The sequence below is a fragment of the Hyperolius riggenbachi genome, chromosome 11, assembly GCF_040937935.1.
Source record: "Hyperolius riggenbachi isolate aHypRig1 chromosome 11, aHypRig1.pri, whole genome shotgun sequence".
Lineage (NCBI taxonomy): Eukaryota > Metazoa > Chordata > Amphibia > Anura > Hyperoliidae > Hyperolius > Hyperolius riggenbachi.
Window position 1 is genome coordinate 189,452,807 of NC_090656.1, and position 27,248 is coordinate 189,480,054.

Sequence of the window (27,248 nt, forward strand, 5' to 3'; positions counted from 1 at the left end):
TCCGCACACATGCTAGACTGTGTCCCTTGGGAAACTAGCTTTAGAGTACATCAACATTAAAAGGAACGGTAATGAAAATATTGTAATTAAGGTGCCCATTAACGGTACAATTTTTTTCACCAAATGTGATCTTTCGATGTGATTTTATTGATCGAATTGTATAGAAAATTCGCCGTTTATGAATGCAATCGATAAGGAACGATTCTTTGGTTGATTGCTGAGTAGGATAAAATCGATCCAAAAGTTGGATTTTATGATCGAATTTTAAGACAGAATCGTTCAGTAAATGTGAACAATTGATAATTACCTTCCGATTATTTTCGATCGTGAAAAACGCATTGAAATATGGCATCTGGTGAAAAAATTGTACCGTTAATGGGCACCTTTAGTAAAATAGCTTATTATGTACAATATAACTTTATAAATTATCTGGTCAGTGTTTGCCCATTTTAAAATCTTTCCTCAGCCCGATTTGCATTCTGAAATGTATCACAGGTAGAGACATCTTTACTGCTGTCAGGTGCTTCTCTGCGGAATGCTTGTTTACCGACAGGCCCATCAGTGAAAATGATACCTCCCTGGGAGAATTCTGGATATTTAAATAGCTGTGACATCATTGGGAGGGCGGGGCTACATACCAATATACTGCAAAATATACAGATATAGGAAGTGAGTCTGATGCTGAAATCAAGATAATTAATGAAACGTGAGTATCCTGAATAATTTACTTGTCGCACTGCTGTCCATGCACCTGACCCTGCCATAGGAGTGAATCAGCCCTTTGTTGCTGGAGCCATAGAGTGTAATCCCTCCCACCCCACACACTTTCCTTGCACATGGGGCATAGAATTCTCTTCCCTTTGATGCTGGAGAAATGTGAAGGATACATCAGTTTCCATGCTTTGCCATGGGATGTGCAGCTCCACGACCACTTAAAGGACCACTATTGCGAAAATCGTAATATTTAAAATACATGTGAACACATACAAATATGAAGTACGTTTCTCCGAAATTAAAATAAGCTATAAAAAAATCCTTTTCAGGAGTGTCTTTATAAAGGCCATGCTAAGAATCCCCCATGAGGATATGGACTAGTCCAAAACCTGCCAGTTATGTCAGGTTTCTGCTACTAACTTTAAGTGACAGCAACATAGTAGAAAAGTAATTTATAGCTCATTTTACTCTGGGAGAAACGTGCTTCTCATTTATGTGTTTACATGTATTTTACTTTTTTTTTTTTTTTGCGATAATGATCCTTTAACTGCTTGCCAACCGCGTCACACCGATGGGCGTGGCCGCGGCGGCAGCCCCAGGACCACCTAACGTCGATCAGCATAAAGTCCTGGGGCAGCAGCTTGCAGGAGATCGTACGCAGGCTGCGCGTGCATCTCCTGCTCGGGGGCGGAGCTCCGCCCCTCCTTCAGTCTCCGAGCGGCGATCGCCACTCAGGAGACTATTAGACGGCAAAACCGCTGTCTAATTACACGTACAGCGCTGCAATTTGCAGCAGCTCTGTACTGGGGACAGCTGTGTGACACGTCTGTCCCCTCCAGGGGACCAGAGGTGATCAGCTGTCATAGGCTGAAGCCTATGACAACTGATCACAGTGATTGGCTGGCGGGGAGAGAGAGGGTGGGCCTAGGGTAATACAAATTTAAAAAAATAGTAAAATTTATTTAAAAAATAATGAACAATAATGTTTATATATATAAAAAAAAATAAACAAACGAGGAAAGATCAGACCCCACCAACAGAGAGCTCTGTTGGTGGGGAGGAATCACCTGTGTGCTGTGTTGTGTGGCCCTGAAGCTTGACCTTAAAGCTGCAGTGGCCCATTTTACATAAAATGGCCTGGTCACTAGGGGGGTTTAACACTGCAGTCCTCAAGAGGTTAAGAAGAATCAGAGGATAGCTGTCATGTTCCATCTCCCTGTTGGGCCTGTGTGTGAAGAGGAATGTGCAGTGTGTGTGGATCCACAGACCGAAGATGAATGAAATTTATATTGTTCTGAGCTACATAATTGTGGGACTGACAGCGGGAGGTGACTGCAAGGCGTAATGAGCAGCAGCTGCTGACAGTTTGCGGCCATATTGTGTGTGCCGGGTTCGGTTGGGCCTTACTATCGAATGACTCGTCTCAGTCAGTGGGACTGGTCAGTGGACAGCATAGGAACAATGCAAGAAGGTTTATTTACACGGGATGTTTCTGATATTGTATTGTGGAGCGCCAACCAAAAAAGGACAGCTGTAACCTGCTATAAAAAAAGTAAGATCCTCACCTTAGAAGAGGGAAGGTTTTGGATCCCTAATAGCCTTCCTGTTCCTCTCTGTGTCCCCTCGTTCCACTGCCGAGGCCCGTGTTCAAATCTCCCGTCGGCTGCTTCAGATCTTCTAGTACGGAGCTGCCCGTCTTTGGAAGCACTTGGAGAACCGAGCACTTCAGTGGCCTTAGAGGATGCCCAAAGGCCTCTTCGACATTAAAGTTGAAGACTGGAAGGAGGGCCGGCGGCAGTGGAACGAGGGGTAGTAGAGAGGAACGGGATGGCTCTAAGGCAGGGGTGGCAAACTCAAATACAAAGTGGGACAAAATTAGAAACTGGGACCAAGTTGTGGGGCAACCTCAATGTCTAGTGGCCACCTCCCTGCCTTATAAAGTTACTTGGTGTCTAGTGGCCCCCTCCCTTTTCAAGCCGAAAGGAGGAAGTGTGGTAATAAGTCGTGCAACGCTTCCCAGAGTAAGTAACCCCCGCGTACTTCAGAGTAAGTAACCTCCGTCTCTTGTGGTCACACCTGAGGCAATCGAGCCTCATTTTAATTTCGAAGTCAAGTAGTTGAATACACGAAAGCCCCTCCCTGCTTACCAGGGCTGTGTATTTGGTACAAAAATCATCCGACTTTATGAAACCACCGACTTTGACTCCAACTCTGATTCCAGGTACCCAAAATTGTTCCGACTCCATGGCCCTGGTTCTTTCTGTGTTCCTCTTTGTTCTAAGTAAGCTTGTATTACCTGATGGTGGTGTAAGATTTGTCTCTGCACGTTTTCTTCAGTACAGAGCTCTAACTTGTTATACTGGGTGCCTATCTGCATGTACCGAACACTCTGCTCCATCATACGAATGGTAGCCAGCAGGAGTGGGGCATATGGCGTTAAGACTAGGTAGTCCGGTCTTGATGATCATGTCCGGTCTCCTTTTCCTGTTCGAATCTATTGTCTATGGTCACTTTTGGTCTACTAAAGAAGAAGATGTCTATATGCATGCAGTTAGATAAGTCATTAGTGGTAGCATACATCCAGCACCAAGGTGACATTTATGGCCTGATACAAAAACGAAACCTTCTTATTGGGCTAATTCAGATCGATTTTTCACATTTTTGCTACTTTTCCTATTGCAAAGTGCTAAAATGTTCATTAAAGAAGAGATGAAAAAGGATATTCTAGGGAAAAAAAAATCAGGAGAAAAAAGTGAATTGAATTAATGTTAATAATATTTTGGATCTTTACAGGTGTGGCTAGATTTGGACCTTGGACTCAATACACAGAAGGTACAAGTATCTACTTTGTCCACTCTCACTGACGTCTGTCCAGTGTCCACTTAGGTAAGTATAGTAAGCTGGTAAGTGTGATTTTTGCAAGTGCGGCCACACCTAAGAAGTAGCATGAAGAGGAGGTGTCACGGAACAGCCGTGAGAAACGTGGGCGGATTGGAAGGATCCGCGCAGTCCAATTTCTGATCGCTTTCTGGGTAAATTTGTGCAGCCATTACAGGAATCAGAACTGACATCCCTGGGGGCTTTTTCTTTTCTTTTTTTTTTTTTTCTCTTTCCCTCCTTCCACCAAAAGGGCCCTAGCCTGCTGCAGAGTGTCCCTGGCTTCAAGCTGTGCTGATGGCCCATCCATCAGGTATAGTTGATAAACACCCTGACAGAAGCAATCTAGTTGAGGAAAAATCAAACACTCTGGCTCCTTGCCCCAGCAGGGGAGCCGGCATGTGGCTTGCTCCTGCAGGCTTCAAAAGACCCATCACCTAGGGATGACCTGCTGTCAATCCCAGATGTAGATCATATTCCATAAACTGCTGTATGTGTCCTATTTTCTGTGTTGCCAGGCTGGCAGACCCTCCAAACTAACAGAGCATGTAGGGCCCGGTCTGGCGCTGGTTCTGAGAACATTTCAGAACATTCTGAGGTAAAGACTGCCAGTTAGGCAGTTCGAAAGTGCCCTGATGATACCACAGGGGTCCCACCCCTCATGTTTGGTATCAGGCTGCTGGGTAAATCGAGGCAGACCTGAAAATATTAGTAAATCTGCCCTGACCTGTACGGTTCTGTGAGATACAGCCCATATATGGTTAAGACATGATTTCTGGTCCCCAGGACAAGGGGAGGACTCATCTCATGTTCTAAGGGGGTGTGTGGGCCCGCCCTCACTCCCTCCTACTGAATCAGGGGCATAAGAATGGCAGAGGAGCCAAACTCAGTGTCCTCCACCCTGAAACATCATCTTGATCTCATCTGTGCTAGCTTGAGGATATGCTGGCATCCACCTGGTCTGAACTCTGAACTTTGATTGAAACCAAGAACTTTACAAGTATTTCCACTAAAGGACATCTTTACAGGAACTAAATATTTTTTTTCTCCCTTCTTTTATTTTTCATACTGGCTATTACTGTTTTAATAATTGTTTATTTTAATAATTGTCTGTATATATTTTTTTATATTATTTATATTGCTTTCAATAAACCGACGCTATCGTCAGTTGTTGTTCTAGCTACCCTATTATTCAGCATACACACAGAAACTGATCCCAGATCTCTGAAGAGACGCTACTATTGTTTGTTGTTGGCTAGACAGAATACAGCGTGTTTTAACCGTTTTTATTTGTAGATCTAGGCTCAGACAGGCAGCGGGCTCCTCTGTCCCATGGTAACAAGAGGTGGTGGCAAATACTCTGGAATCGTGTGTAAGTTGTAATTACCTGTACCGTCCAGGCTCCCTTCTGGTTTGTCTGTGGCCAATTCCCAACGGTTCCTGCGCATTGACTGCGACCAGAGTTCGCACGTTCCGTGCGCTGGCACCGTTTGGAAGGCAATTTGCGGTCTGACCACTAGGGCTCCTGTGACAGGAGGATAGCCCCGATCTTCAATCCAAAAAGCTCTTGTCGTATTTCTTTGGGGGTTAGTGCTCGACAACAGGGGTCTGGAGGACCTCTTCTTAGTTAAGTTTGTGTTTTTTGACCCAAGGTTAGCCTCAGGTGCACACCATAGAATTTCCTGTCAGATCAAATCGATCGTTTCTGTCATGTCTGATCTGCTTCCAATCTAGAACAGGATCGATTTTGTGCACTAATGAAATGAAATTTGATACTGTTGTCGATTGGGAGCAGATCAGATATGACAGAAATTATCAATTCGACACATCGATCTAATGGGAAATTGCAGGGTGTGTAATAATAATAATTCCAACATTTGTATAGTGCTTTCCTCCTGTGAGGCTCAAAGCGCTTGAGAGGCAGCCACTAGGGCGCGCTCAAGAGGCCACCCTGCAGTGTTAGGGAGTCTTGTGCCTAAGAACTCCCTACTGAATAGGTGCTGGCTTACTAAATAGAAAGAGCCGAGATTTGAAGCCAGGTCTTTTATGTCAGAGGCAGAGCCCTTAACTACTTCACCTTCAAGGGGTTTTCACCTGTTAGTGCTCATTTGGCTATAACTTTATTACTACTTATCACAACGAAACAATCCATATCTTAAAGTTTTCTTCTCTAGTGCAATGTATGGCGCCAATATTTTATTTGGAAATAAAGGTGCATTTTTTTTCAGTTTTGGGTCCATTACAAATTACAAGCCCATAATTTACAAAGTAACAGAAATAAACCTTCTTGACATACAGTACATATTAAAAAAAAAAGTTCAGTCCCTAAAGTAACTATTTATGTATTTATTTTATTGTATATTTTTTTAATTTAATTTAATTTTATTTATTTTTTTACAAAACTTTTTTGGGGGGGTAACTATTGGGGAGTGTGGGAGGTAAGGGGTTCATTTTAAATGTTAGAGAGAACCCGAGGCGGGGTTCTGAGAATAAAATCCCCATACAGAGGCTGGGTCTGTCTATAGAGCCCAGCCTCTGTTGCTATATAGCAAGGAGAACGCCAGCGCATACCACTAAGGCTGCATCTGAAATGACCACCAGCTCAGTGTGTAGCACCTATATAGACTTTCTGCACACTTCGCATTCAATTCAGATGCAAATCATATGCAAATCTGCTACTACTTATCATGCAAACAGGAAACTCAGGAGGAGGGGCTGGGAGCAGCTAACCTGACATGTTACATCGTTACAAAGTTAAGGAAAGGTAGGGGGGGGAGAAAGGCTGCGCATCCCTAAACACATGTTGCAATTGAATGGTTAATCGCACAGGCATACACCGCCTCTGCCAGACTGAAAAATGCATGCCCTGCATCCAAGACAAGTGCTAACATTTATTAAACTAGGAGGTACTTTAGCTTCCAATATGGTTTGCATGCAAAGTATATTATACTAGACACTTGCGCCACGGTGAGGCAGACCTCCGGGCAAGTGACCTAACCTAAATTTAAAACCTCGGGAGCAGCTATGCAAAAAAAATGTGTAACTTACATTGGCAGAACAGCGAGGAGAACGCCAGCGCATACCACTAAGGCTGCATCTGAAATGACCACCAGCTCAGTGTGTAGCACCTATATAGACTTTCTGCACACTTCGCATTCAATTCAGATGCAAATCATATGCAAATCTGCTACTACTTATCATGCAAACAGGAAACTCAGGAGGAGGGGCTGGGAGCAGCTAACCTGACATGTTACATAGGGCTCTATTCATAAAAGGTTACCGCAAGTTTTCCGCTCAAAACAGCGGCTTTTCCCATCCATTTAGCAAAGTGGGCATTCATAAAAGCTGTTCCCGCATGAAAATCTACAATCCCCCAGCAGAGCGAGAAATTTCCGCCTTCTCCAGTGTTTTTCTAGATTTATCTAGAAAAAAGTAACAAAATGGCCATTCATAAAGTTTAGAGGAAGCGGTATGTGGACGGGAAATACCGCTTCCTCAGATTTTGCGGATTACATACAAGTGAATGGGACAGACCTCCCAGAGAGAGCAGTGCACGGAGGGACTCTGCCGGCTGAAGTGTTTCCGCATGCCTTCCGACAGCTTACCGCCAGCTTTCAGCGGGAGATCTCCGCTCTTGCATCGCAGCTGGCAAGATTTTTTTGAATGACCACCCAGAAGTGTAAAATACCGCTGCGGTATTTTACCTCTACGAATATTTACGCCACAAGTTTTTTATGAATAGAGCCCATAGTTACAAAGTTAAGGACAGGTGGGGGGGAAAGGCTGCGCATCCCTAAACACATGTTGCAATTGTTTAATTGATTGAATGCGAAGTGTGCAGAAAGTCTATATAGGTGCTACACACTGAGCTGGTGGTCATTTCAGATGCAGCCTTAGTGGTATGCGCTGACGTTCTCCTTGCTGTTCTACCAAATGTAAGTTACACATTTTTTTTGCATAGCTGCTCCCGAGGTTTTAAATTTAGGTTAGGTCACTTGCCCGGAGGTCTGCCTCACCGTGGCGCAAGTGTCTAGTATAATATACTTTGCAGGCAAACCATATTGGAAGCTAAAGTACCTCCTAGTTTAATAAATGTTAGCACTTGTCTTGGATGCAGGGCATGCATTTTTCAGTCTGGCAGAGGCGGTGTATGCCTGTGCGATTAACCATTCAATTGCAACATGTGTTTAGGGATGCACAGCCTTCCCCCCCCCACCTTTCCTTAACTCTGTTGCTATATAATTCGCCCCTAAGCTCCCCCTGCGCTCCGCAATACCCCCCTAAAACACAGCCGCGCTGCTGACACGAAGCTTGTCAGAGCGCGCTGTGTTTTCTTCTCTCCTGTCAGTCTCGCCGATCCCCGCCTCCTGCATCGCTCCAGTCCCCGCCCACATCACTTCCCTCCCCGCCGATGCAAGAGGCGGGTGGGAGCTGCGAGAGAGACAGGAGTGAGGTAAACACAGCGCGGCTGTGATTTATGGGGTATTGTAGAGTGCAGGGGCGATTAAGGGCGATCTATATAGCTACAGAGGCTGGGCTCTATAGACAGACCCAGCCTCTGTATGGGGATTGCATTCCCAGAACCCCGCCTCGGGTTCTCTTTAAAAAAAATGTCTTAATTAAAAAAAAAAAAAAAAAAAAGTTTGTAGATGTAATTTTACTTTTTGGTCACAAGATGTCCCCATGCATCACTTTCCTATGCGTAGTCTTACTACACAAAGTAATGCGTGGACGTGTAAGTATTTTTTGTGAATGACGGCACCATCTCATTGTGGTCATTCACACGGGGACTTAGATCAATGAATGGGAACTGTGTTAGTGCCTGAATCACACCTGAAGCAAGCATGCAGCTAATCTTGTCAGAAACCACAGTCTGTCTTTTAGGCTGCTTCCACACAGGGACGTTACACGCGCATGTTAGTGCAGCCTGTAATGCTCCCCAACTCACAGCAATACAAAGTCATTGGGGCTGTTCACACTGCCCACGTTGCGTTACATGTAACGCTGCACGTTCTTCAGAACGTGCAGCATACTATAGCGTTCCAGCGGCTTAAGCTGCGTTAGACTGTTTGCACATGCTCAGTGTTGGGGCGGAGAGGAGGCGGGGAGAGGCCGCTACGTAGCCGCGCACATGGCTACTCAATATGCACTGCACTGGTGGCCGCTGATTGGCCGGCGGTACCACGTGATGCGGAGTGTTTCACTCCGCATCACGTGGTCCCGCCGGCCAATCAGCGCCACTCTCACTGCCCTAATGCAGAAAGAGACACTTAACGTGGCTCACTCAACGTCCTCTACCAACACCGGCAGGCGTTGCGTTAGGGGACGTTATGCGACCATAATGTCCACTATAACGCAACGTCCCGGTGTGTAACTAGCCTAAAGCTATTAAACAAAGCAAAGATAATGACCTTTTGAACTGTCCTGCAGTAAAACCTTATCTCAGGTTGTCTCTCACTGTTTCTTGGTTTTCTATGTGCTTCACAAAAACAGGACTGTATTCAACCTAGTGGGTCGAATAGCTCAGAAAAGCTCTTTTGCATAGATAACTGACTTGTTTAACTCTTTATTAACTGGAAAACAACATGAGACCTTTTTCTATGCTACTAATGTTCTATTTCTTAGCTGTACTACACATACAATTTGTGATCTCATAAGTTTATTTTCTCTTCAGGTTAATTTTAATCAGGGAAAGGGTTAAAGTTGGGAGCAGATATGGAGCAAATTATTTTGGCTAGAGATGGTCAATGAAATTCAAATAATTCGGAGTTGATGCAAATGTTATGGCCATTTTGTATAGCTTGAAAATGAAGCAATCCAATTCCACCTTGGCAGGATTCATTTGGTCCATCTTCAAACTGCATACATTTACATATAGCATTTGCATTATACGGAATTATTATTATCTCATAGACCAGTGCTGTCCAACTTCGCGGGCATGGAGGGTCGTTTTGTTTTCAGACCACATGGTGGAGGACCGGCAGTCCGACACAGTCCCCTCACCCCCTGAAAAAAAAAAATATATATATATATATATAGCAGCAGATTTCACCACAAAATGCAAATGGAGTGATAGCAGATTCTCCACAAAATGCACTCAGATTGGCTGCAGATTTACCCACAAAATACACAAAGATTGGCTGCAGATTTACCCACAAAATACACAAAGATTGGCTGCAGATTTACCAACAAAATACATTCAGATTGGCTGCAGATTTACCCACAAAATACATTCAGATTGGCTGCAGATCTACCCACAAAATACATTCAGATTGGCTGCAGATTTACCCACAAAATATATTCAGATTGCCTGCAGATTTACCCACAAAATACACTCAGATTGGCTGCAGATTTACCCACAAAATACACTCAGATTGGCTGCAGATTTACCCACAAAATACACTCAGATTGGCTGCAGATTTACCCACAAAATACAGATTGCCAGCAGATTTACCCACAAAATACATTCAGATTGGCTGCAGATTTACCCACAAAATACAGATTGCCGGCAGATTTACCCACAAAATACATTCAGATTGGCTGCAGATTTACCCAGGACTGTGGAGTCGGTACAAAAATCTTCTGACTCCGACTCCTCAGTTTATGAAACCACGACTCCAACTCTGACTCCGGGTGCCCAAAATTACTCCGACTCCTCGACTCCAACTCCGACTCCACAGCCCTGGATTTACCCACAAAATATATTCAGATTGGCTGCAGATTTACCCACAAAATACATTCAGATTTGCTGCAGATTTACCCACAAAATACACTCAGACTGGCTGCAGATTTACCCACAAAATACACTCAGATTGGCTGCAGATTTACCCACAAAATACATTCAGATTGGCTGCAGATTTACCCACAAAATACATTCAGATTGGCTGCAGATTTACCCACAAAATACATTCAGATTGGCTGCAGATCTACCCACAAAATACATTCAGATTGGCTGCCGATTTACCCACAAAATACATTCAGATTGGCTGCCGATTTACCCACAAAATACATTCAGATTGGCTGCAGATTTACCCACAAAATACATTCAGATTGGCTGCAGATTTACCCACAAAATACATTCAGATTGGCTGCAGATTTACCCACAAAATACATTCAGATTGGCTGCAGATTTACCCACAAAATACATTCAGATTGGCTGCAGATTTACACAAAAATGCATTCAGATTGGCTGCAGATTTACCCACAAAATACACAAAGATTGCCTGCAGATTTACCCACAAAATACATTCAGATTGGCTGCAGATTTAGGGCTCGTTTCCACTGTTGCGGTGCGGAATCGCCTGCATTCCACCGCGGACGAAATCGCATGCGGATGCGTTTCCGCATGTGGGTTTCCCCGCGATTTCGCATGGCTAAGAGCCAGGCGGATTTAACCATGTCACTGCCTGTGTAAAGTTCCATTGCAGTACATGCGAAATCGCGGGGAAAACCGCATGACAAAGCCGCATGCGATTTCCCTGTTAAAAGCATTGCGGGTGATTCGCCCGCATTCCAGCCGCACGCGAAATCTGACGGCTCTGCCGTGCACATTTCCCCCACACACCAACACGCACCCGCACGACGCACAAGTGGAAACCATCCCATCCACTTGTATTGCCTATGCGAATCCGCATGCAGTGCCCGCATGCGGATTCGCTATAGTGGAAACGAGCCCTGACCCGCAAAATACATTCAGATTGGCTGCAGATTTACCCACAAAATACATTCAGATTGGCCGCAGTTGTGCCCACAAAATGCACTCAGATTGGCCGCAGTTGTGCCCACAAAATGCACTCAGATTGGCCGCAGTTGTGCCCACAAAATGCACTCAGATTGGCCGCAGTTGTGCCCACAAAATGCGCTCACATTGGCCGCAGTTGTGCCCACAAAATGCAATCAGATTGGCTGCAGATGTGCCCACAAAATGCACTCAGATTGGCCACAGTTGTGCCCACAAAATGCAATCAGATTGGCTGCAGATGTGCCCACAAAATGCACTCAGATTGGCAGCAGTTGTGCCCACAAAATGCAATCAGATTGGCTGCAGATGTGCCCACAAAATGCACTCAGATTGGCCGCAGTTGTGCCCACAAAATTCACTCAGATGTGCCCACAAAATTCACTCGGAGTGGCCGCAGAGCTAAAATATTTACACCCTCGTTGCCCCCCTCTTTGTCCCTGTGCTGCTGCCTGTTTTTAAAACCCTTTCCCCCATGCTGCGGCCTATGAATATTTACAGCCTCCCCCCTCTTTGTCCCCCATGCTACCGCCTCTAATTCACCTCAGATCGGCAGCGGCGGGCAGGAGATCGTAACCAGTCAGACCGGCGCACAGCAGCCGCGCGGTGAATTTGAATGGAGGACGTGACATCATCGGTCACGTCCAGCACTTAAAGTCCCCCGTGCGGCTGCCATGCGCTGGTGTGGCTAGTTCCTACCTTCTGCCGCCACCGATCTGAGGGGTGTTAGAGGCGGCAGCACGGGGGACAAAAGTGGGGGGGAGGCTGTAAATGTTTATAGGCCGCAGCATGGGGGAAAGGGTTTAAAAAAAAAAAAAGTTGCACTGCCACAGCATGGAACAGGAGGCCTGGCGGGCCGACAGCACTGTCATAGGCCATCCATAATCTTGACACAGGGATTGACCAATGAAATTGAGCGGCTACATAAAATGACCATTACATTTGCATTCACCATATAAACTGATTAACAGTGCCAGCAATGATGGCCTTGTAGCTTTCTTGTGCAGAGCAGAAGATTGGAGATGAGGTTGGGTAACGTGGCCATCTGTGGGGCGGTCCTGTTCTGCCTGCTGTGGACGGAGAAGGTCCAGGCTGAGTCCAGCAGACATGCAGAAGAATGCGGTAAGAACTTCACTTATATATTACTATTTTTCTAATGACAGAAATTTCAAAGTAGAGGTCTCGCATATATGCTCAGTATTAGGGGCCCTTGTCCGCAGGCGGCTGACCTGCAAGCTCAGTGAGCAGTTGCCAGGCAGTGAGAATCACCCTTTTTTAAAATCGCTCCATAAATCACTCAGCGCTTGCGATTGTAATGTGAACAAGGCCTAAGGAAATATCGCCTATAGCCAGACAGAAGTCCTGAGCCTTCAGTCCAGCTATTTCCAGTAACCAGTAAGGACAGAGGATAGGTCAGTGCAATCCTCCCCAGGGCTGAATGGCCAGTGAGTTGCTAAAGCTAAGTACACACATCCAATCTTAATTACCCAATTTTACTACTTTCATGTTGTATGGAAGGCTCTGGATAGAATAGAGCCTTCCCTTTCCAATGCCATACTGCGTGTGCGCAATTCGAACTTGCACATGCGCTGTAATGTTGCACTCTTCCTCTGAACTTCTTGGGGCGCAGTCCCAATGAGCTATTGGACTGAGCAGGTCAAATAGCTACACGGGGACAGAACTGAAATGACGAACCAGAGGAAAGTGAATAATCTATGGCAGAGCTGTCCAACTGGCGGCCCGCAGGCCGGATGTGGCCCCTGAGCTGCACTCAGTATGGGGTATTTGTGGTGTCAGTGATCTGGCAGGCCCACCTCTTGTTTGCACTTGGCTCCACACCCCCAACGGCAGGACATTGATGCTCTGCCTCCTCTGGCTGAATAATCCGGTGCTAGTCGCACCCAGACCATGAAGTTGGGCAGCACTGATATATGGTATCTAGCCTTCCCTCTGCTAAGGTGAGTATCAAATCTGTCCTGAAGTGTTTCCTCACTTCAAGTTTACTTTTAAGTACCCCTGACCTAGTTTTAAATGCAATTGTTTTGAATGCTTGTTTATTTGCTGTGCTGTGACATGAGTCACAGCACCACCCTCCCCATCCCCCACTTTGCTCAGCCATAATATAGAACGTCTTAGATGGGCAGAGAGGAAGTGTCAGTACTTCCTCCTCTCTGCCCGTCCTCAGGAATCCCCCCCCTCCACTCACCACTAATAGTTCCTATCTGCACAGCATGCTGGGGAGCTGCACTGTGTGCGGTCTTGAGGTAATTTAACTCAGAATGATAGTGTACTAATACAGCTATTAGTACACTATCGTTCCAAACTAAATTACCTCAAGACCGCACACAGTGCAGCTCCCCAGCACGCTGTGCAGATAGGAACTATTAGCGCCATGTATAGAGGACGTTCATGAGGACGGGCAGAGAGGAGGAAGTACTGACAATTGTAGTGAGAGGTATATGGAGGCTGCCATATTCATTTCCTTTTAAAAAAATACTAGTTTCCTGGCAGCCCTGCTGATCTATTTGGCTGCAGTAGTGTCTGAATAACAGCAGAAACAAGCATGCAGCTAATCTTGTCAGATCTGTCAATAATGTCAGAAACACCTGATCTGCTGCATGCTTGTTCAGGGGCTATGTCTAAAAGTTTTAAAGGGCAGAGGATCAGCAGGATAGCTAGGCATCTGGTATTGATTAAAAAGAAGTAAATATGGCAGCCTCCATATACTTCTCACTACAGTTGTCCTTTAAATTGATTGGCCGTTTTTCAAGCTGCATATATTTGCATATAAATTTGCATAGACTCAGAAATATTTGCATCTCATTGATCCTCCCTAATTGCAACAGAACCAGGCTACCAGTGCATCTGCACAGCCTCAGCCATTCACTGCCACCTGGAGGGCTGGAACCCACAAGAGCGCTTTTCAGAGCATTTAGGGAGCGCTTGAAAACGCTAGCCATTTCCAAAAACGCTCAGTTAATGTTATCGGATGTGCCAACTTCCACTGGAGCGTTTGCGATTCCCAAAATCGCAAGTGCAGGACATGCAGCATTTTGTTAGCGTTAGCGCTTCAATGTAAAGTCTATAATGACTGGCGTAATCGCTCATCAAAACTTGCATGGAGCGATTTTGCTAGCGTTTTAAAGTTACTGTACACTATAACAAAATTAAAAATAAATGAAAGGACCAAGCAGACCTTAAAACGCTAATCGCTACACAACCGCTTACAAATTGATTACACTTTCTAAAATCACTAATATATGTAGGTAGAAAAAAACAAAGTCTTGTAAAAGTAATACCTTTTAATGGCTAACTGATAAAGTTAAATAATGTAAGCTTTTTGGGATCTAGTCCCCTTCTTCAGGCATATTTCTAGATGTTAGCTGTAGTAAAACACTGATGCAGGGAAGCTGCATGAAGATGGCAGTTGTACTGGTTGCTGTTTAGCAGTTAGATGGCAGGTGATCAGCAGGCTGGAGCCAGTGAGCTTATGCAAGCAAACATGAAATCTAGCAGGTTTCTGAAGATAGTGAAGCCAAGTCAATCATGTTACATAAGGAGTCATGATTTTTTAAAATCACTAATGAAATCGCTCCCTAAAACGCTCATGAAATCGCTTACAAACTGCTTATACAAAACGCTAGCGATTGAGATTAGCGATATCGTTTTGTAGTGGGTTCCAGGCCGGAGGATTGGGTCCCAACACTGCCAGGCAACAGTCCTCATGTGTACTTTAAACTGAATAAACACTTTACAGTTCTGTCAGCTGAATGGATCATTTGTGATTGTTTAGTGTGGCAGTTTAGGGATGATTACCGTTTCAATTCCGTTCTTTTTTTATCCAGGGAAAGAAGACCCAGAAGAGGCTCTTGTACAAGACTAATAACTGCAGGGATCTGGATGGTAAAGAGGACCTGTCTGAAGAGCAGAGCAAGGTCAGGGTTGGAATATCTTACTACTGTTTTATCTCCATTTAGCTTTATGTGATTTTTTTTTTGCTTTAGGCCAGTCAATCAACCAGCATCAGCAACCCAATTTGCATGACAGTAGCATCAACTTGGAGTTATTAGCTTCTCATTGACCCTCATTAGATGCACATTCCTCTATCATATGTAATGATGGGACACCTGAACTGAGAGGGATATGGAGGCTGCCATATTTACTTCCTTTTAAAGTGAGCCGAGCACCATTTTTTGTTTCAACGGCATCTCAATAGTACATTAAATATGCATGCTAACATTGTGACTCATTATTAATAAAAAAAATTACCTTTTCTTTTTACATTTAAAAGTTTTTTTTTTTTATCCTACTTCCTAGGCCTGCAGGAACACAGAAATTTCAGGCAGATAAGGACTGATGTAATTATTTTATTGCATACATTAGCACAGAGCAAACAAAAGGCTTTCATCAGCAGGGGGGGTGGAGAGATAGGACATTGTGCTTCAAAGAGTTTACCTAAGTCATCTTCACACCTTCTACTGGATAAATAATGGGCAGCTAGAAGGGGAAAGGGAACATGGCAGCTCTTATAGCTATTAAAAACCAGGAAACAAAGATTGGTGCTTGGTTCCCTTTAACCTCCTGAGCGTTACGCCGCTCAAGAGGTCTTACAGTTTTACAATCTCCATGAATAATGTATTTGATCTAATGGCTGCAACAGCTTTAGCTAGCACTAGGCTAGCTAGTATAGGCAGCCAGCACCCCCCGATTCAGCCACTTAATACATTACCCAGCCTGGCTCCAGCATTCAGCGCAGCCTCCCCGCACAGCTCCGGTCTATGAAGAGGATCGTACATGACATCACCGATGTCATGCGCAGACCTGATCCTCCCCATAGAGAGACCGGAGCTGTGTGGGGAGGCTGCACCGAATGCTGGAGCTAAGCTGGGTAATAAATGGCTGGATCGGGGGCGATCCTTTACTTGCTGGCTACCTATACTAGCTAGCCTAGTGCTAGCTAAAGCTGTTGCAGCCATTAGATCATATAAATTATTTATGGGGGACTCCTGAGGCTAGCGAGCGGTATGCCCGACACAGTGTCAGGCATACCGCTAAGGAGGTTAAACAAGTTTCATCAAACATACATTACTCCGGTCAAACTATCTAAATTCTCAAGTGGAGTAAGTGATGTCTGCTAGAGATGTAGGCATAGTCCAGGCAATTTTCGGCATATGACTTGGGACTGTCCAGTACTAGTACAGGCCTTCTGGAATAAATTAACCCATTTTCTGTTAACCTGCTGGGCGTTCTGATTCCCGCGGCCACGGGAGTGTTTTTTTTTGTTTTTTTAACCCATTCGCGTTCCGTCGTTTTCACGTGAGAAATGTTCACCTCCCATTCATTAGCCTATAACTTTATCACTACTTATCACAATGAACTGATCTATATCTTGTTTTTTCCGCCACCAATTAGGCTTTCTTTGGGGGGTACATTTTGCCAAGAGCAACTTTACTGTAAATACATTTTAACAGGAAGAATAAGAAAAAAATGGAAAAATTCATTATTTCTCAGTTTTCAGCCATTATAGTTTTAAAATAATACATGCCTCCATAATTAAAACTCACGTATTGTATTTGCCCATATGTCCCGGTTATTACACCGTTAAAATTATGTCCCTATCGCAATGTATGGCGACAATATTTTATTTGGAAATAAAGGTGCATTTTTTTCCATTTTGCATCTATCACTATTTACAAGTTTAAAATAAAAAAAATATAGAAATATTTCATTTTACATTGATATTTAAAAAGTTTAGACCCTTAGGAAAATATTTACATGTTTTGTTTTTTTTTATTGTAATGTTTTTTTGTTTTTTTTTATAGTAAACATTTTATTTGGGTAGTTTTGGGAGGGTGGGAGGTAAACAATAGATTTATAATGTAAATGTGTGTTAATTTTAATTTTTTTTTACTTTCAGTTGTAGTATTACTTTTTGGCCACAAGATGGCGGCCATGAGTTTGTTTACATGACGTCACTCTAAGCGTAACACACGCTTAGAGCGACGCATGGGGGAGGTGACAGCCAGAAAAAGCACAGCTTCCGAGAGAAGCTGTCGCTTTTTCAGCGGGGGAGAGCAATCAGTGATCGGGCACCATAGCCCGATTCACTGATTGCCTGGCTACCGAATCCGCGGCCGGGAGTGCGCGTGCACGCGCCCGATCGGCCGTGGGAGGGCGCGGTAGCGCGCATGGTTCCTGGACGTAGATTCTACGTCCAGGAACCAAAATAGGTTAATCATGTAGCTAGCCTAGCGCTAGCTACATGATTCCCCCCTCCCTGCGGCGTCCCCCCAGCATCTCCGATCGCCGCCGGTGTGAAGACCAGTCCGGAAATCCCGTTCTGAACGGGATTTCCTTTAGGGCTTCCCCCGTCTCCATGGCGACGAACGGAGTGACGTCATCGACGTCGTGACATCACAGGGACTCCCGATCCACCCCAAAGCGCAGCCTGGCGACAATTGGCCAGGCTGCGTGCGGGGAGGGTCTCTTTCGTGTCGGGTAGCGGCGGATCGGCGGCGAGCAGAGACATTTTTTTTTATCAAAATCGGCCCACAAGGGCATGAGCAGCGCCCTCTAGCATCTCTGGACGAGAGGGAGGTTAATTACTCTCGATATTCAACTTATACCTTCATATAAGTCGTACCTAATAGGAATGTTAGAAGAATGTTCTTTAAGCAAACACAAATGTACTTTAGTTAGACTTTTTACTTTTTTATGCTAAAAAAACCACTGCTATGGAATGGAAGCTCTCAACCGAACCTTCTATCACTCTATGGAAGAAACTCATTAATGGTTCTCTCCCTTTATACAAACTTACCTGGATAGCAAGGGGCTCTTTGGCCAAATTTTATAAAGTATGGAAAGTTTGATTCCTCTGCAGGGGTGTAGCAATAGGGGTTGCAGAGGTTGCGACCGCATCTTGGGCCAGAAGGGCCCCGAAGGGCCCTTCCTCAACTACAGTATTCGCTCTCTATTGGTCCTGTGCTCATAATAATCACTTCTATAGATACTTTGAATAGTGGTAATCATTAAACTGTTCCCCATTCCCTTCTTGCACCTCTGACACTGTAGTCGCCATTGGCAGGTTTTGGTGCGCCGTATCAATTCTTATGTATAGAGTGCTTGGGGGGCCCTATTGTAAAACTTGCATCGGGGCCAATAGCTCCTTAGCTACGCCACTGTTCCTCTGAAACTAATGTAGAAAACCTGGATGTTACCCCTCATGTTCTAGATCAGGGGTGCCCAATAGGTCGATTGCGATCTACCGGTATATCGCGACCGCCTATTTGGTGGATTGCGGCCGTTCGGCCACGTCATGTTAAATTTTGCGGCCGGCAGCTTTCAGATTCTGCTGCCGGCTGCTGGCCAATCGGAAGAGGCGGAGAGGAGAGAGGCGGTACAGCGGGAGAGGAGGACGCCGCAATGTCATAGCTGGGGGCGGCGCTGGGCACAATGTACGCTGCCCGCCGCCCCCTTCGCTCGTCGGATTCTTCATTTGAGTGCCCATCTGCACTCTAGCCAGCGCGGCTGAAGGAGGGGAGACCAGGAGGAGCCCCAGACACCGCCGCTGGAACTGGAGAGAGGTAAGTGGCACCTACGCCTAACTGCACTATACCTGGCTAACTATACTGAAGGCCCCTACACCTAACTACACTATACCTGGCTAACTATACTGAAGGCCCCCACACCTAACTACACTATACCTGGCTAACTATACTGAAAGCCCCTTCACCTAACTACACTATACCTGGCTATCTATACTGAAGGCACCCACACCTAACTACACTATACCTGGCTAACTATACTGAAGGCACCTACACCTAACTACCCTATACCTGGCTACCTATACTGAAGGCACCTATACCGAACTAAACTATACCTGGCTAACTATACTGAAGGCACCCACACCTAACTACACTATACCTGGCTAACTATACTGAAGGCACCTACACCTAACTACACTATACCTGGCTACCTATACTGAAGGCACCCACACCTAACTACACTATACCTGGCTAACTATACTGAAGGCACCTACACCTAACTACACTATACCTGGCTACCTATACTGAAGGCACCTATACCTAACTAAACTATACCTGGCTAACTATACTGAAGGCACCCACACCTAACTACACTATACGTGGCTAACTATACTGAAGGCACCTACACCTAACTACACTATACCTGGCTACCTATACTGAAGGCACCTATACCTAACTAAACTATACCTGGCTAACTATACTGAAGGCACCTACATCTAACTACACTATACCTGGCTACATATACTGAAGGCACCTACACCTAACTACACTATACCTGGCTACTTATACTGAAGGTACCCACACCTAACTACACTATACCTGTCTAACTATACTGAAGGCACCTACACCTAACTAAACTATACCTGGCTACCTATACTGAAGGCACCTACACCTAACTACACTATACCTGGCTACCTATACTGAAGGCACCTATACCTAACTACACTATACCTGGCTAACTATACTGAAGGTAACTACACCTAACTACACTATACCTGGCTACCTATACTGAAGGCACCCACACCTAACTATACTATACCTGGCTAACTGTACTGAAGGTACCTACACCTAACTACACTATACCTGGGTAACTATACTGAAGGCACCTACACACGGGCATAACAATAGACCCTGCAAGGGATGCCTCCGCGGGGGGGGGGGGGGGGGGCAGAAGCCACGGGGGTCCCATGGGGGGAAAGGTTTGAGAGACAGCTAAGGGCATGAAGAGAAAAAACGTATTCTGCTCTTGCACCATTGTTATATTGACTGCATGTGTCCACAACACAGATAAGGAATCATACACACTTTGGAATTTGTACACTGCCCCTGCTCCCCAGGGTTCGTAGAAAACATCTGTCTCTAACTGCTGCAAAGTTCTGATGACTTCATGTACAACCTTACAAACAAAGGAGTCACATTTTGAAAAAAAAAAAGTTGTAGACTTTCCCTTTTCAGCAATCACTCCGAAAGGATTCCTAGATTCTTATCACACACAGGCTAATGACCTTATGGCTCTGATTACTTTTACAACACACTGGAGTGGAGATTTATGTCTTACTGTTGCTGCTTCATTGAGAGCTTTTTGTCTCATACTGAGTCCAAGTTCTTGTGCAGTATCAATCAGTGACATTCTAAAAGTTTTGCCAAAGTTACAGTGAATACTATATCTTATGTTCAGCATGTCATTGCTGTTCCTCCATATAGCATGTGCTCTCATGTAGTAAAATAATAAGGCTGTGTGTGTATGTATTACTGGGAGCAGAGCTGCAACGAGGAACTTGTCGGTTGCAAGGGGCTGGAGGAAGCCCCGGGTAAGTAGATCTAGGGGTAGCATATATTGCCTGACGTTTCCTTTAACCTCCCTGGCGGTAAGCCCGAGCTGAGCTCGGGCTATGCCGCGCAGGGGGAGATCTCAGCCCCTGGTGGGGCGATTTTTAATCTGTAAATTGCTGTGCGCGCAGCCAGCACTTTGCTAGCCGCGCGCACAGCTTGATCGCCGCCGCTCTGCGGCGAAAGAGGGCCCCCCCCCCCGCCAGAGCCCTGCGCTGCCCGGACCAATGAGTTCCGGGCAGCGCTATGGGCTGGATCGGAGGTGTCTGACGTCAGGACGTCGGCTGACGTCCATGACGTCATCCCGATCGTCGCCATGGCGACAGGAGAAGCCAAACAGGGGAACGCGTTGTATACGCGTTCCCCTGTTTGCTATAGATGCCGGCGACGATCGCACTAGAGGGACACATGCGCCCTCTAGTGGTGTTTCATGTAGCTACCACTCTGGTAGCTTTACATGAAACAAAAAAAAAAAATTTAAAAAAAAAGTTTTTTTTGCCAATTTGGCAAAAAAAATTAACCGCCAGGGAGGTTAAGTGTTTTTATCTGCATGGGGGAAACACATTGGTCCTCAGTTTTCCTGTGCAGAAAACGAGGGGGGTGGGGGCCCCATCCAAAGTTTCGCAGGGGGGGCCAGTGATGTCTAGTTACGCCCCTGCACCTGCACCTAACTACACTATACCTGGCTACCTATACTGAAGGCACCCACACCTAACTACACTATACCTGGCTAACTATACTGAAGACACCTACACCTAACTACACTATACCTGGCTAACTATACTGAAGACACCTACACCTAACTACACTATACCTGGCTAACTATACTGAAGACACCTACACCTAACTACACTATACCTGGCTAACTATACTGAAGGCACCCACACCTAACTACACTATACCTGGCTACCTATACTGAAGGCACCCACACCTAACTACACTATACCTGGCCAACTATACTGAAGGCACCCACACCTAACTACACTATACCTGGCTACCTATACTGAAGGCACTAACACCTAACTACACTATACCTGGCTACCTATACTGAAGGCACTTATACCTAACTAAACTATACCTGGCTAACTATACTGAAGGCTCCTACACCTAACTACACTATACCTGGCTACCTATACTGAAGGCACCCACACCTAACTACACTATACCTGGCTACCTATACTGAAGACACCTACACCTAACTACACTATACCTGGCCAACTATACTGAAGCCACCTACACCTAACTACACTATACCTGGCTAACTATACTGAAGGCACCCACACCTAACTACACTATACCTGGCTACCTATACAGAAGGTACCCACACCTAACTACACTATACCTGGCTACCTATACTGAAGGCACCCACACCTAACTACACTATAACTGGCTACCTATACAGAAGGTACCCACACCTAACTACACTATACCTGGCTTACTATACTGAAGGCACCTATACCTAACTACACTATACCTGGCTAACTATACTGAAGGCACCCACACCTAACTACACTATACCTGGCTACCTATACTGAAGGCACCCACACCTAACTACACTATACCTGGCTACCTATACTGAAGCCACCTACACCTAACTACACTATACCTGGCTAACTATACTGAAGGCTCCTACACCTAACTACACTATACCTGGCTAACTATACTGAAGGCCCCTACACCTAACTACACTATACCTGGCTTACTATACTGAAGGCACCTACACCTAACTACACTATACCTGGCTACCTATACAGAAGGTACCCACACCTAACTACACTATACGTGGCTTACTATACTGAAGGCACCTACACCTAACTACACTATACCTGGCTTACTATACTGAAGGCACCCACACCTAACTACACTATACCTGGCTAACTATACTGAAGGCACCCACACCTAACTACACTATACCTGGCTTACTATACTGAAGGCACCCACACCTAACTACACTATACCTGGCTACCTATACTGAAGGCACCCACACCTAACTACACTATACCTGGCTAACTATACTGAAGGCTCCTACACCTAACTACACTATACCTGGCTAACTATACTGAAGGCCCCTACACCTAACTACACTATACGTGGCTTACTATACTGAAGCCACCTACACCTAACTACACTATACCTGGCTACCTATACAGAAGGTACCCACACCTAACTACACTATACGTGGCTTACTATACTGAAGGTACCTACACCTAACTACACTATACCTGGCCAACTATACTGCAGGTACCTACACCTAACTACACTATACCTGGCTACCTATACTGAAGGCACCTACACCTAACTACACTATACCTGGTTATCTATACTGAAGGCACCTACACCTAACTTCACTATACCTGGCTACCTATACTGAAGGCACCTACTTAGAATCTAGAGGGTATTGGGCCGGTGACATTACAGAAGGAGAAATGGGGGTAAGCATATGAGGCAGTGAATCTCCAGTGCTACCTATAGCAAATTATAGGCTTGTCTGAAAAGGTGTCTTTTGAGGGAATATTTGAAGGATTCCAGGCTCGGAGCATGACTGACAGGCTGTGGGAGAGCGTTCCATAGGAGAGGTAATGCTCGTGAGAAGTCCTGAATGCTGGAGGGAGAGGAGGTGACCAAGCTAGAGGACAAGAAGGTCTGAGAGGAGCAAAGGTTCCAGGTCAGATGATATCTGGAGATTAGTGGGGAAATGTACGGAGGTGCCAATTTATGTACAGCTTTATATGATAGAGTGAAGAGTTTACATGTTGGATAATTGGTAGCCAGTGGACAGATTGGCATAGAGGGGTGTCACAGGGCCCCTAGTGGCCGGACCGCAAAAGGCCTTCCAATCGGTTTCAGCACACAGACCATGCAAGCTGTGGTCGCAATCGGTGCGCAGAAACCGCTGGGAATTTGGCCGCAGACCGACTAGAAGGGAGACTGTGAGTTACGGTAATTACAAATTGCACACTATTTCAAGATATAACTGCCACCACCTCTGTTACCATGGGACAAAGGAACCCACTGACTGGCTGAGTCTAGACCTGCAAATAAAAACGGTTATACACACTCTATTCTGTCTAGCTAGCAACAATAGTAGCGACGCTTCAGAGACCAGGGTTCAGTTTGTGCGGCTGAATAATAGGGTAGCAGAACGAATAAATGATGGTAGTGTTGTTTATTACAAATGCAACATAAATAATATATACAGAAAATCATTAACATCAACAATTATAGAAACATTAAAGGGGAACTGAAGTAAGAGGTATACGGAGGCTGCCATATTTATTTCCGTTTAATCATTACCAGTTGCCTGGCAGCCCTGCTGGTCTATTTCTCTGCTGTAGTATCTGAATAACACCAGAAACATGCATGCAGCTAGTCTTGTCAGATCTGACTTTAAAGTCTGAAACACCTGATCTGCTGCATGCTTGTTCAGGGGCTATGACTAATAGTATGAGAGGCAGAGGATCAGCAGGGCTGCCATGCAACTGGTATTGCTTAAAAGGAAATTAACATGGCAGCCTCCATACTTAGAGTTTGTGGAAATATGTCCTTCTGAGAAAACTCATAAAGTTCTTGGGTTCAGTTCAGTTCAGTAGCAAAGTTCCGACAAACCAGGTGCCAGCATGTCCTCAAGCTGGCAAGGATGTAATCAGGATGATGTTTCAAAGTGGAGGACATTGATTTTGGGTCCTCTGCCATTCTTATACCCCTGATCCAGTAGGAGGGAGTGAGGGTGGGAACCACACACCCCCTTAGAACATGAGATGAGTCCTCCTCTTCTGCTGGGGACCAAAAATCATATCTAATCATGTATGGGCTCTATCTCACAGAACCGTACAGGTCAGGGCAGATTTACTAACATTTTCAGATCTGGCTCGATTTACCCAGCACCCTGATACCAAACATGAGGGGTCGGACCTCTGTGGTATCACCAGGGCACTTTCGAACCGCCTAACTGGCAGCCCTTTCCTCAGAATGTTCTGAAACTTTCTCAGTACCAGTGCCAGGCAACGGCCTGCATGCTCTGTAAGTTTGGAGGGCCTGCCAGCCTGGCAACACAGGAAATAAGACAAATATAGCAGTTTATGGATTATTATATACATCTAGGAGTTACAGCAGGTCAGTTCTAGGTGAAAGAGTAACTGTCAGGCTGCAGAAGCTAATTTAAACCTCTATTCTCCTGTGTTAAACAGTTTAGAAGGAAGCTCAAAAGCCATTAGTGAAGATAAACATTTCAGTTACCTTTGATGTGTGCTTATCTTAAAGTCTGTTATAGACCCATAAAGACGCAAGCCGCAGCTAAACTGCAAAGCATTCTGGGGCCCTCCCCTCGGCTGCTAATGAGACGGTACAGGAGCTTCTAATCAGTCCAGCGCGAAACACTGATAAATCTCGGGGCAGAGTTTCACTGCAGGAGTCAGCTATTGTTCCTAGCCACATGGCTCATTAATATTCACTGCACACCGTGTTGTTCAAGAACGAGCTTATCTGTGATCAGAAGCAGGCAGGACATGACGACACATTTGGCTTCACAAACATGGAGCCTGCCATGAGCTGTCAGGAGCATCTATCTCTGCATATACTATATACAAATTCTGTGAAATCCAAACGTGGACAGTGAAATGCATATGTAATGTAAGTACAGCCAATCTTTAGCTACTGATATATGTGTTTATTTTCTCTGAGACCCTATACCTAACAGCTCCTCTTGAAGGGCTCTTTGAAGCTAGGACAGCAGGCTACGTGTCGGCTTCCCTGCTGTGATCGGGGCCAGGGAGTCTCGCTCTCCCTCCTCTAAATTGGTTCTGTCGGGCTACTTATCTGACTTCATCTGATGGATGGGCCCCTAGCACAGCTGGGTGCCTGGGACACTTCTGCTGAAGGCTTCCTGCCATTTGGTAAAAGGAAAAAAAACTGTCTTTTAAAAGATGGAATGTCATTCTGTTCGCTGTAATGACAGCACAAATCTGACCAGGAAGCGATCAGAAAATGGGCTGCGCGAATCTTCCCGATTTGCCTGCGTTTCTCATGGCTGTTCCTTGACAAGAGGTTACCTCAGAGGAGCTGGAGGAGAGGTGGGTGAGGCGTGCAGCAGAGTTCAGTAGGGACTGGAGAGGTGACAGGTTTTTGGTAGACTGCAGAGTAGGTGTTACAGTGGTCAAGACGGGATATGATTAGAGCAAGTACAAGCATTAAGGTAGCCTCCGGCTTAGTGCTTGCCTAGTTACACTTCAGCTATAGACACTGCTTAACCACTTGAATCCCGGAGGTTTATACCCCCCTAGTGACTAGGCCATTCTTACAATGCTGCACTTCAAACTTTAAGGCCTTGTTCACATAAATCGCCAGCGCTATCGCAAGTGCTGGCGAATTATGGGGTGATTTTGAAAGCGGTTTCAGATCGATTTCAGCTTAGAAAAGCGATTGTTTATTCACTTCCTGATGTCAATCAGGAAGTAAACTCTTTAACCGACTGGAAATTAATAAATACAATGTATTTATTTGTCAAAGTGCTTGGGAAATTGCAATACAAAGCGCTTTTTCAAGCGCTTTGCGATTTCCCTATATCTTCCATTAAGCCAAAACGCTCAGAAAATGGTAATGTAGCATGTTTGCGATTTTAATAAAATTGAAGGACTCGCATGTGAACACTGTCATAGAAAATCATTGCACAAGCGCTTTTAGAGCGATTTCTAAAATCGTCTGCGCTTAAAAAAACTAAAACGCTCATAGTGTGAACAAGCCCTCACAGTTTATTGCTTGGCCATACAACTTGGCACCCAAATGAATTTTACCTCCTTTTCTTCTCACAAATAGAGCTTTCTTTTGATGGAATTTGATTGCTGTTGCTATTGGTAGTTTTTTTTTTTTTTTATTCATCAAAAATGATAGACATTTTTGCAAATTTCCTTTGAATTGAGCTGTAAAAGGGATAGTGACATTAGGGGATGCCTTTATATGCTCAAACAATCATTTTGACCTGTTGTTTTTAGGTAAGTGTTAGGGGTAGGTAGAGAGAGTTAGAAGTAGGTAGAGGAAGAGTTACCAATATTCTTTTTGCGGCTTTCCCTGGTGCCCAAGACAAACATGCCTTAGGCCCCATTCACACTAGAGCGTTTTGCCGCAATTTCGGCAAAACGCTCAAACGCTAGTGCTTTTTAAAGCGCTAGGGTAATAGAAGTCTATGGGCCTGTTCTCATTTGGGCAATTTCCGCAAATCGCCCAAACACGGCCCAAAAACGCAAATGCGTAACCTGCACCATTTTCAAGCGACTTCCAGGCGATCGCGTTTCAGTGCTATAGTAGCGCTAAACGCGATCGCCAAAAATCACCGCACCGTTCAGTGATTTTTCCGCGTGAAATCGAAAAACGCATGTGTGAACATAGCCTAAATCCTCCACTTGAAGAACTACCAAAAGGTAATCATGGGAAAAAAATCATCCTTTCTATTACAAGAGATTGCAAATGCGGTTAACAAACCAGCCCAACTGTTCCGCACAGTGGAAAAACTCTGCATCCCGGCATGTCAAAAACTTAATATCGAGTCTTCA

The 27,248-nt window shown here is 45.1% G+C and overlaps 1 protein-coding gene across 1 annotated transcript in view; it reads left to right on the forward strand.

Moving 5' to 3' along the window:
- The first annotated feature begins 3,516 nt into the window (after window positions 1-3,516).
- Window positions 3,517-27,248, forward strand: part of LOC137537926 (uncharacterized) — a 67,906-nt gene continuing 44,174 nt past the window's right edge. The window contains exons 1-3 of the mRNA XM_068259854.1: window positions 3,517-3,600; window positions 12,324-12,451; window positions 15,175-15,264. Coding sequence (XP_068115955.1) covers window positions 12,437-12,451; window positions 15,175-15,264 — 105 coding nt within the window. The 5' untranslated portion in view covers window positions 3,517-3,600; window positions 12,324-12,436. The remainder of the gene's footprint in view (window positions 3,601-12,323; window positions 12,452-15,174; window positions 15,265-27,248) is intronic.